The sequence below is a fragment of the Coenobita brevimanus genome, chromosome 14 (genome assembly GCF_032717465.1).
Source record: "Coenobita brevimanus isolate Jiangsu-jjx chromosome 14, ASM3271746v2, whole genome shotgun sequence".
Classification (NCBI taxonomy): Eukaryota; Metazoa; Arthropoda; class Malacostraca; order Decapoda; family Coenobitidae; genus Coenobita; species Coenobita brevimanus.
Window position 1 is genome coordinate 58472712 of NC_136967.1, and position 12491 is coordinate 58485202.

The following is a 12491-nucleotide window of genomic DNA, read 5'->3' on the forward strand; positions in this document are numbered from 1 at the left end:
ACTGTAGGTTGACATCTGTGTGGAATGACCCTACTGTCTACAGTATATGGTACTTAACCATTTTAACTAAGGGAATACTCTGCTTCCATAAATTGGTGACCATCATCCACTCACTTGATGTAGTGCTGCCTACTTCTTCCTTCACATCACCGTTATCATTTTATTGTGTGTCTGCCCTCCTCCCCTCCTATTTCTCCCATCTTTCTTGTCACTTTTTATTACTCTTCTTTCATTTTTGGGTGGCTTTATATTGAATGACAAGCCAAATGGTTTCCTGTAGGCCAGGAAACTCATTTGCAACACTAGATGGTAACCATATGACCAACCCATATGTGTTCCCTATGTGTCAACAAGTGGGTTGGTGGAGGGTTAGTGCTCCTCTTTGTAAACAGCTAACTCTGAGACAAACAGCCACCCCTTATGGGATTGTGACATCTGGCTATAGGTAGATAGACTGTATTGTGAACTGTCTGATGTAAAGTAGACTGGGGTACTCTTTCGAGCTGTACATCACAATGCTTGTGGAATTGAAGGTCAGCAATAGGATGCTGTACGGGGCAATGTCCATGTTATGCACCACTGCTTATTGTACTTATATATCCTCTAGAAAGTGAAACACTTCATGTGGTCTGTAGGGACACTTGCCATCCTGTTGCTCATTGAAGTCCCACCCTCATGTGACTTTACTGAGTGGCAAACTAATGGGTTTCTGTGCTTCAGGACACCATTTGCTATGTTGGGTGGTAAGTGAATAACCAACAGATGGATGCCTGGTAGCCTTGTTAGATGTGGCTTATAGTGGTTCTGGTTCAAGGGATAGCTGGTGCCCATTGCTTATGTAATGGCGTTGGGGGCTGATAACGGATCCCGACACCTTAAATGTGTGAACTGAATTGACAAGGACCTTAAATGTGTGAACTGAATTGACAAGGACCTTAAATGTATGAACTAAATTGACAAGGACCTTAATGTCAGAACTGAACTGACAAGGACCTTAATGTCTGAACTGAACTGACAAGGACCCTAAATGTCTGAACTGAACTGACAAGGACCTTAATGTCTGAACTGAATTGACAAGGACCTTAAATGTCTGAAATGAATTGACTGTCTATCTATCTATTAGCAGATGCCTCAATCCTGTAAGGGGTGGCCACAAACAAATCACCTCCATGTCACTCTGCCCAATGCCATTTCACTGCCCTGCTCCCAACTCACACTCCCTTCTCTCACATACCTCTCCACGCCAGCCCTCCATCTTATCTTCGGCCTTCCCCTCCCTCTCCCCTCCTCCACCTCACTCGCATACACTCTCCTCATTAGTCTCTTGGCCTCCATCCTCTCCACATGGCCAAACCAGCTCATTGTATTTCTCCTGACACTTTCAGTCACATCCACATCCACACCACAATGCTTCTTCACTACCCTATATGTGTCTGTGTCTCCACGTGACTCCACAGGCTCTTCTCAAATAACTCATTTCCACTGCTCTCACTCTTGACTTGTGTCCGTCCAACGAGGTCCAAGCTTCACTTCCATACGTTAGGGTTGGTATCACGATACTGTCATGTAGGGACTTTCTTACTTCCATGCTCACTTCCCTGTTCCATATCACTGCTTTTAAAGAACAAGCAGCCTTTCTTCCCTGTTGTACCCTTTCAAGCATTTCACCCTCAAAACTTCCATTCTTACTCATCACACTACCCAGGTACTTAAACACACTCACATTTTCCATTTTCTCCTCATCCATCCTCATTATACATTCATTGCTTTCATTTCTCTTGAAGACCATAACTTTGCTTTTCCGTACATTCACCTTTAGATTCCGTTTCCTACACATTCTCCCAGACTCATTCACCAAACCTTGCAGTTCCTCTTTGTCTTCACCTAACAATAGAACATCATCTGCGAACAACAGTACAGGGAGTTTCCAAACACTGCCGTCTCTCATTATGGTCACTCCAATATCCACTGCCCAACCTTGTACCTCTTTTATAACTCCATCCATGTACAGATTGAACAACCATGGGAACATTACACATCCTTGTTTCAATCCAACATTCAAATAGAAAAGTTCACTTAGTTCACTATCCACATGCACTGTACAGTAGCATTAGCCCCATCATACATACTCTTCACTGCATTCGGCAACTTTCCGTTTACTCCATATATTCTTAGTACTTTCCACATTCCATGTCTATCCACCCTGTCATATTCTTCCTCCAAATCCACGAAGGCCACATACAACTTCTTTCCCTTCTCTAGAAACGTTTCCACTAAAGACCTAAGAATGAATGAATGATCTACACAACCTCTTCCCTTCCTAAAACTGAATTGACAGGTACCTTAAATGTCTGAACTGAATTGAAAAGGACCTTAAATTTCTCTACTGAATTGCCCTCATTCTCCTGATGGGGCAACCCAGGATTGGATGATTGGTGGATAGACGAATGAAACACCTTGTAGTGTGTAATGTTCATAGTGTGTTGCTTCATTCAGGGTGGTGGAGAAAGCATAGTGTGCCATGACATAGCCATGACCTCGCAGCAGAAACAGCAGCAATACCCAACTACAACCTCCAGTGATAGTGCTGCAGCCGGAGAGGTTACATTCACTACCTCCAACAACACATCACTTGTCCATACCCAAGGCTAGTACAGTAATCTACATTATCTTATTTGTTTTCTATTACTGTGTAGTTGCTTTCAGTATAATATAAAATAGCCAGTTTAACATAGAAAATTTGGACCACACATCCAACTTGAAGACTAATCTGTAATTGGGCAAACCTGTAATGGCATAAGCTCAGAAGTGTATAATTATGACTTATTTTCAGCATGTGCTCCATAGTTTTTAAGGCTATGTAGGAAGAAGTTTCAAGCCACTGTTGACACTGCCCAGGTATTAGAAATAGTGATAGGAAGGATCACCCCAGAATCAGAGAACTGAGGAGTGGATTCATTTTTTCTCGCCATTGTATACTGTAATGCCTCATGGTATACAATGACCTCCCCCTTTTGTTGGATTAAGTTACTTCTCCATTAGCGAGAGGCTGTATTTCTTTTCTGAGTCTCTTTCTTGTTCATGACCATGACTGTTGTTGACATAGTGCAGCTACATCTAAGGAATTCTCTCAACCCAGGCATTCCACTGATCTCTTATGGCAGCTTGTTTTTCATGCCATTGTCTGGGGTATTTAATCTCTTTGTACTGTTAAAGCTTCAGAATTTCTGTAATGACATAGTTCTACAAAATATTGGTCTTTTTTGTATGTGTCAGTCCATAAGCTTGTCAGAGACTCGCATGACACTTACTTAGTCCTGCTTATTGCAGCAGAAATTATCAGTCCATAATAAGCTTTAAGTTGACAGAGGTTGGTGATATCTTCTGAACCAAATTCTTCATTTATTTCCAGAATTACCCAGAACATACTGTATTTGAATGAAAAGTACAGATGCAGATGTTAGTTGTTATCCTAGTTATAACATCTGTAGAAATATCAGGATTTTAATTGCATAACAGTATTAGCCCTTTCTACCAAGAGAAATGCATGTTTTAACAGTATCTCTTTGCACCCATTTGTTGTTGCATTAACCCAAAGGTTCACAAACAGTGGTATTACCCATCTCCATGCAAGACATTGGTGAGGCATAGACTCCTGGTAGTCCCATAGTCCCTAGCATGGAAACCTGACATTGTATGCTTAAAGCCATTTTCTAGGATGCCTCCAAAACTTGTGTATTATGCCTGAAATATTGTTAATCTACTGTGCAGAAAACCATACAGTATTCTTAATTGGTGTAAGTAACTAATGAACGAATGCTAAATTGCAGGACTTTCATATGGCCACAGTTTCAGTGGAAGTGAAACAGATGTGAGCACCTCAACAGAAAACTTAAGCCCAGAGGAACAATACGCCCTGGCTCACACACAACGTCAGGAGCCTCAGGGGCAGGAGAATGTTGGAAGCACCACTGGCACCATGGCCAGCTCACACTTCACCCAGGCTTCAGACTTAGCCACCTCTGTAGGGCTTAGCATGTCTACAGTTAGATCCAGCGAGTGAGTAACGTTGTACTATTTTTATTTTATAATGATTAGCCCATGGTAATAGTTAATACCTTAAGGAAGCACCAGATACATGACCTTCACCACTCACTGTTTATTTGTTTGTATATTGTCAGAGCAATACTTCTTTCAGTGTATTCAGTCTGATATATTTAGATAGTTCCTTGCTACTTTCCTGTTTGCAATGGTTTACTGTAAGAGTCAGAAAAATTGATAGGATGGTTTGGCATGTACAGTATAGTGTTGTGCTTGCATTTTGGATTAAGATTTAAAGACAATCTCCACTGAGGGAACAAAACTTTTATGAATTTTTTATAACAGTACTGACACGTAATATATGTGAAGGTAATACACACACGCACGCTTACACTTATAGTATGTATATATTTATATATATATATATACTGTATATCTATCTGTCTATCTGTCTGTATATATCTATATCTATCTATCTGTCTATCTATATATGTATATCATCATGATCATCATCATCCGTACCTCCCTTCCCACCCTAAGGCAGGGTGAGGAGTAGCAATGTCCAGACAACCCAATTTTGCCCAATTCAATTGGCCACGCTTCCATCCACTAATCATTCAAGCCCCCGGAATCCTGGCTCTATTGGATACGCCAAAAACATTCACCACGTACTGTACCATCACATAAACGTATCCGATTAAGTCAATCTGGACGCTGCCATGTTGAAAAGGGGTGCCATATCCCAGATCATACACTTCTTCTCACAACATTCATCCAGCCAGCTCAGTCTCTTGTCAGTTACCTAGCCTCACCGACTTCCAGACCTCTCTTCCCCACACACTCATCCACCGTATCTCTCCACCTTCTCCTTTGCCTACCTCTCCTCCTCCCTCCTTCAAATTCACTCAGGTATACCTTTTTCACCACTGTTGTTATCCATTCTCTCCACATGACCATACTATCTCAGTACACTCTCTTCAATTCTGGTGTCCGCCGACTTCCTCACTCCACATCTTTCACGAATCACATTATTTCGTATCCTATCCCCCCTTAGTACTCCTCATGCATTCCTCAGAACAGTCCCATCACCACTGCTCTTACTCTTGACTTTTCATTTTCATGCCACACCATAGTCTCACATCCATATGTTAAAGTTGGCACTAACACTCCTTCATGTATACTGTATAATCCTTGTGTAGCTGCGACACTCAAGCCTCTGTTTCTTATCAAGGCCTTCATTGCACCAGCCACGTTTCTTCCTTGTGTTACTTTGCTTTCAACTGCTTTTATACATTTCCCTCACTTTTCTATCACTGTATTTGAATTCTCACCAGTTCCAGTCTCTCTCCATTCACTGTAACATCGCACTGGGAGTCACCTTCTCTCTCAGTGACCATCACTTTACTCCTTTCTTCATTCACTCTCGAGGCACGACGCTTACAGACATCAGGAAATCTCTGCACTAGCCTACCAAGTTCTTGTCCGGTGTTTGCAAGCAGCACTGCATCATCAGCATACAACAAATTTGAGATACTCCATCCATCACCATTCATTACCATCGCCATCTCTCTTTCCATTACTCGTGTTTTTACTCCTCTCATCACCCCATCCATATATATATTGAACAACCATGGGGACATCACACAACCTTGTTGCATGCAGAACCAGTCGTGAACCATGCACTTAGATGCCCATTAACCCATACTCATCCATCACTACCATCATAAAAACACTTGATGGCACCTAGCAGCTTACCCTCTACACCTTACATGCACAAAACTTTCCACAATCCTTCTCTATCCACTTTGTCATATGCTTTTTCCAGATCCATGAATGCCATAAACACCTTTTGGTCCTTCTCACAAGCCTTCTTTACTATCTCTCATTGCAATTATTTGATCCACACATCCTCTGCTTTAGCATTCCTAACTAAGCAATCCCTATATGCATTCCACAGGCTGTCCATATCCATTTCATTCCAATTTACTTATTCTAACTCTTCATCTACTTTGGTCCTGTAATCATCTGCCATTTCTTTGATCCTCAGGTTCTCAACTCTCTTTCTTCCTGACTGCTTCTCTATCTCCTGATCCACCTCACTCCTCTCAGCTTGATCTTGCATACCAGAATCATATGATCTGACAGACCTCCACATCGTCCATTCACGGCCCTCATATCAGCAACCATTCCCATCATTGACCTCACTACGAGCACGTAATCAATCAGACTTGTTTCAACACGATCCCTGTTCCTTTTGTACCATGTATATTTTTGTGCATCTTTGTGTTTGAAATATGAGTTACAAATGCATAACCTCCTCTCCTGACACATATCTTTAGTTGCTTCCCATTATCATTTTCTCCTGGTACTCCATAACAACCCATTATGTCATCCTCAGGACCAGAACCTACTCTTCCATTCATATCCCCCATTATGATGAGTTTATAGCTCTTGTGCATTTCCCCCACTACTTCATCCAGCTCATCCCAAAACCTGTCTTTCTCTTTCTCACTTCTGTCCTCACATGGTGCATATGCTACAATGACTGCCACTTTCACCTTCTCAGACTTGAACTTGACATACATACACCTTGAGCTGACACATTTGTAGTCTCTCATTCCACTCTGCCACACCTCATTCTTCAACAAAGCAACTCTTTCCTTGCACCTTCCTTGCCCATTCATTCTCGATCTTACACATTTCACACCCTGCCGCTCCTCCATTTCACACCCATTCATATCACTGGTGGATGGGGGTGCCCATCATCCACTCACTCATTGTAGAGATGCCATATGATCTCTACACTGAGTGACAAGCCAAATTGTTTCCTGTACCCAGGAAACCATTTACTACGCTGGATGGTAGCCATATAACTGGGGTTTTTGGCAGGGTTAAATGTCCCCCAGATTCCCCTATCCAAAATCACTTTAATCATGGCAGTCGTTTCAGAGAGCCTCGGAGGGCTCAATACGTGCCTAGGACCCCAACCAAATGGGCAGATTCGCATGGCCATATGGAATGTGAGAGGTGTGAATGAGGGGAGCAAGAGGGTCGAAGTGGTGAATGTGTTCAAGAGTACGAGGTATGCCGTGATGGCTTTGTATGAAACGAAGATTCTGTATATATACAGTCGGCGCAATGGAAGTCTGGACCTTCTAATTTTCACCATATATTTGGTAGGGTCCAAGAAATATTGTAGGAAAATTCCTGTAGTTGGTGGATTTTTTTCTGGTGGTTTCTAGCGACTTTACAGGCTTACCAGCACGTGCTGTGAGTTTATGAGCTCAGTGCCTGCCTGACTTTGGATGGGAAAGCACGTCAGATTTTCTTGTCCTGCCTGGCCTTTGTTAATTTCAAAGCTCTCGTTTTCACACCCTCCTCTGCCTTAGTGAATCATTGGAGATGGGTCCCAAGACACTAACTGATGTAGAAAAAGCCTGAATTTTAACTATGAGAGAGGAAAATGTAAAAATTAAGGAGAGGCTTCAGTGCAGCAGTACAGCTGGGGATCTTGAAGTCTGTATGAAGTCGATGCTGTATGGTTCTTTCAGACACATCTTTCAGCAATTGTGGGTACATATCTTTCAGTTGTCTAGCAGTCAAACGTGGGTTTTTTATCACAGCTTGCTTCAGTAACCTGTCTGTAGTTGGTGATGTCTTCCTTTTAGGTCCTAGCCTGTCTTTATGTTGGGGAATTGTGTTTTTTAGCAGGTGGCGGGCAGCAGCAAGGAGTGACATAACGGTAGATTTTCCTCACCCAGTTCGAATACAAATATCCTTAATTTTTATATTTTCCTCTCTCGTAGTTAAAATTCGGGCTTTTTCTACATCAGTTAGTGGCTTGCGACCCATCTTCAATGATTCACTAAGGCAGAGGAGGGTGTGAAAACAAGAGCTTTGAAATTAATAAAGGCCAGGCAGGACAAGAAAATCTGACGGGCTTTCCCATCCAAAGTCAGGCAGGCACTGAGCTCATAAACTCACAGCAAGTGCTGGTAAGCCTGTAAAGTCGCTAGAAACCACCAGAAAAAAATCCACCAACTACAGGAATTTTCCTACAATATTTCTTAGACCCTAGAGGGTCCAGACTTCCATTGCACTGACTGTGTATATATATATATATATATATATATATACAGTACAATCCCAGTTAACCGGGTGGCTTGGGGAATTTACCTTCCCGGTTACAGATTTTTCCCGTATTTCTGATTTTCAAGTCAAATCTATACAAAGGCTATCACAGCAGTAAATACAGTTCAGGTACTCACCAGTCACATTAGGGGTTACACTAAGAGATTCCACTTGAAAAACTGCCTTGTAAACACACACCATGGTCATAACGGACATCCGTGCAATGTCTAGCAGTTTGCGGTACTGCAAATTGCACCAGTCCATTGTTTACCGAATTACTGTATTCATTATATATACTGTACTCATAAAAATTGAAAAATAAAATAAAGAAATAAAAGCTTGAACATTTATTAGTGAACTGATGATGTGTTAAGACTGCACTGTAGAATTATCACGACACCTGTGCCCCCACGTGAGTTTGTTTATGTTTCCGACTGTTCTTCTTCTTCCCCACCTGACCTCCATCACTCCACCCCTCACCCGCCACTCAGCTGTTTTGCAGAAAATAAAATAAATGATGTACGTATGAAATGCAGGCATATTTATTTATTTTTCTTCCAACAAAGTAAACTTTCATTCCTATTAACATTTATATTCAGCCATTAGTGTTTTATAATGTTCGCCTTTTTCAAGTCTGTTGCATATGTCCAGCTTCTGTTTCAAGGTAAGCACGATACGCTTACGTTTAGTTTGCACATTAGGCATTTTGGAGTGTACAAATTACCATCTATCAGAGGAACACAATAGCAAGAGACCTTGTTTACTGTCTGGTGGCAAAACGCAGACTGGTGATTTTTGGAGGGTGTGGAGGATGACTGAATTCAAGTAGGGTAAAGAGGGGGAGAGGAGGGGTGGTTAAGAGGATTTGCTAGGGATTTACATCAGCCGGAAATGCCTTCACCTCGCTTTGTCTGACTTCCCCCAGCCTCGCGTGACACAATCAAACGGCGGTTTGGCGGTCCATTCAAATTGGCGCACAGTTATAACTTACTGACATTTTTACCAGCCCTTGAATTTTCCCGTTGTTCTGAGTATTCCGTTTGTCTGGATACCGGATAGCTGGGATTGTACTGTATATATATATATGCCTCTGTGGTGCAGTGGTACAGTGTGTGTTTCGTACACGGGTGAACCAGGGTTCACTCCCCGCCAGGGTAATAAACTTTGGGAGTGTTCACCTGGCCACGTACTGCATTGGCGGACTCAAGGGGTGCTGTGGTTGAACCAGTGTTGCTTACTGTAATGTATGCTTGCACCCAGTCGGCTTGCGCAGGCCGATTACACATCCAAAGCCACTCCAACACTACAGTTACACTTACAAGCACTTCTCACCCTATATATAATCTCTACCAGACAGCCTAAGCCACTTGGTAGAGATACATTGGCTGTGTCGTCCCGACTTTGGTCGGGATAGGCCGGTCCTGCGGTGGATACTCAAATGGCTGATGATATATATATATATATATATATATATATATATATGGAGCCTCTGTGGTACAGTGGTAGAGTGTGCATTTCGCACGCTGGTGAGCGTGGGTTTGCCTCCCGCCAGAGTCATAAAAACTTTGGGAAGCATTCACCAAGCCACTTGCTACTTTGGTGGACACAAGGGATGCTGTGGTTGAACCAGTGTCGCATACTAGTATGCTTGCACCCAATTGGCTTAAGGTGGGCCGATTACACTTGGTTCACACACTACACACACATCCAAAACCACTACAACACTACAGTCACACTCACCAGCACTTCTCACACTACATACAATCTCTACCAGACAACCTAAGCCACTGGGTAGAGATACATTGGCTGTATCGTCCCTGCTTTGGTAGGGATAGGCCGGTCCTGCAGTGGACCTCGACGGCTGATGATGATGATATACATTCAACCCCCTGCTATCGCGCGTTCAGCTATCACGTTTATCTGCTATCACGCACACATCAAATGCACAACCATACATGCTATCACGCACCCCAAGATCGCTATCACTCTTCGAGTTTGAAGACAGGCTAAGTGAAACTTACACGGCACTTCATACGAGGTTTGCCGAGGATATGATGGTTAATTGGAATGGTAACATGGTAAAATTGCCGACGATACCACGGTCATTTGGAATGCATCTGAACGGATTCCTGCCGAGGATACGACAGTCAAAACAGTGTGAACAAAACCCATTCGACTCGAAAGAATATATCGTACTACAGCATTGAAATTTAGCCTAACACTGAATACTTATTAATACTGTATTTAAGAATAAATATCAATAGTTTTGAAACCCTTATAAAGAGTTAATATTTCCTATGCCGAGAAAACTGCGATGGCAATAAAGTATTCACGTATTTACAACTGAGACGGGGCTCTGGCAACAGTATGAGGAACGTGTGTGATAGTGTGCAAGTTTTGTTCCACTTAAATCTTCCTCGGCCATTCCTGATACGATGCACCGTGTGATACCCCCTTTAGCTGTGGACACTAAGAAATTATGGAGACAGCTAAAGAGATCTGGCGGCAATTAAGCCACTCCCAAGCCTCGGAACCCATCAAACCACCCAAGGCTTAATCCTTATAAGAGTTTGATGGCCTTTTATGTTTATTTATTCATTATACTGTTATTATTAATATAATAATGCTTTATTTCATGTTGGAGGAGAGATTGGCAGGAAATCTCAGGCATAAAGTGGTTAAAAGTTAGAAAAGTGGGCCACCGAAAAACCAATTAGAAATTTTCCCATTGATTGTTCAGTTCAGCTATCGCGTATTCAGCTATCATGCACGTTTGCTGTGACCAATTAGGCGCGATAGCAGGAGGTTGAGTGTATATATGTATATATATATATATATATATATATATATATATATATATATACAGTATATTATATACATAAATACATACATACATATATGTAGAGAGAGAGAGAGAGAGACCTGTGACCTGTCTTGTAGATGAATAAGAATGTGTGAGAGTGGCTAAAGTAAAATGACTGTATAGTATATGGTGTTTTTAATGAGTGTCTTGGATGAGATGTATTTTGGTTGACTGTAAATGTATAATATCAGCTCATATTAGGTACGGTACACTGCAGGACTGGATCTTCTCAAAGGAAGAATGATAGCCAGAGTAAACCCTTCCCCATGCTGCAGTGCACAGTCTTTAATTATCATGCAGTACTATTGACTTGATATTCTTACCAATATTTTCAAGTATTTGCTCCACTTCCAGTATTTGTCCTTGAATTTTCTTTGTGGTTCTCTGTTCTTAGGTGTAATGCATCAGTGAGCAGCAGCACAAACACCCTAATCATTCATAATTCAGTGAGTGATGACCCATGGCATCATAGGTGGACTCCAGGTGGCTACTCCACGCCAGTGGCAAGCAGAAAGTCCTTGTGAGTGTGTTATGTCAAACTGTGCATAATAGCAGAATTATGTGATGTGACAAGTTTCATATATTGTGTTTCCTTTTGGTTAATTAGGTAATGTGATGAGTTTATGAAGTGCGTTTTGAAGTCATTCAGAGAATTATGGTTAAGAACATGGCAGCTACATTTAATCATCCTCTTGTATAGCAGTGCAAACGCTATAATCACTTGAAAGCTGAACTGATTTTAAGACCCACTTCCCACTATTTTTAGTGCCAGTAGGTTGTAAGGTTTCACCCTACTAATGTTAGGAAAGAGATTAAAGTTGGAACAATCTTGGCCCTGTAATACATGCTGTGAAAGAAAGCGGAGTGATGTAGGCTGATGGTAACAATGATTGACAATTGAGGTGCAGTAGTATGAAGTGGACTGTAGGGAAGGAGGAAACATTATAGTGTGGAAGAAAGAGAAGTAAACCAGAGTTGATGAAAAAAAGTGAAGTGGAGAGGAGGGATGTGACATGAAAAGATGTGAAGTGAAGGGAAGTGGTGAGGGAAGTAAAGTGAAGTGCATGAAAATCTAAGAAATAAGGAAGTGACGTGTAGAGGAGATAAGTGGATAGGGAAATGAAAAGGTGGGGGGAGAGAGAGAGAGGGAGAGAATTACAAGGAAAAGTTAGTATCTCAGAGATCTTGTAGTCCATACCAAGGAGATGTTTTGTATTTTCATGGGAATGTATATCCAGTTCACACATTATAGTGTTAGTAAGATCCTATTGAAGTTTCTTTTAAACTGCTCTACTCTAGTGCTGTTAACAACATCCATGGGGAGTGCATTCCAGTTGGAGTAGATCTTGCATTTTAAAAAGTTTTCATGTATGTTGGTGTTAAATCGTTTCACTTCCAGCTTCCAACCATGGTTGCATGTGGAGTTCAAGTTGTGAGTATACAATTTTGTGTGGTC

At 41.7% G+C, this 12491-nt stretch overlaps 1 protein-coding gene across 1 annotated transcript in view; it reads left to right on the top strand.

Moving 5' to 3' along the window:
* The window catches only part of LOC145390415 (uncharacterized), a 168205-nt gene that overhangs the window by 14245 nt on the left and 141469 nt on the right, over window positions 1-12491 (top strand). The window contains exons 2-4 of the mRNA XM_080265347.1: window positions 2497-2647; window positions 3831-4059; window positions 11430-11555. Coding sequence (XP_080121473.1) covers window positions 2497-2647; window positions 3831-4059; window positions 11430-11555 — 506 coding nt within the window. The remainder of the gene's footprint in view (window positions 1-2496; window positions 2648-3830; window positions 4060-11429; window positions 11556-12491) is intronic.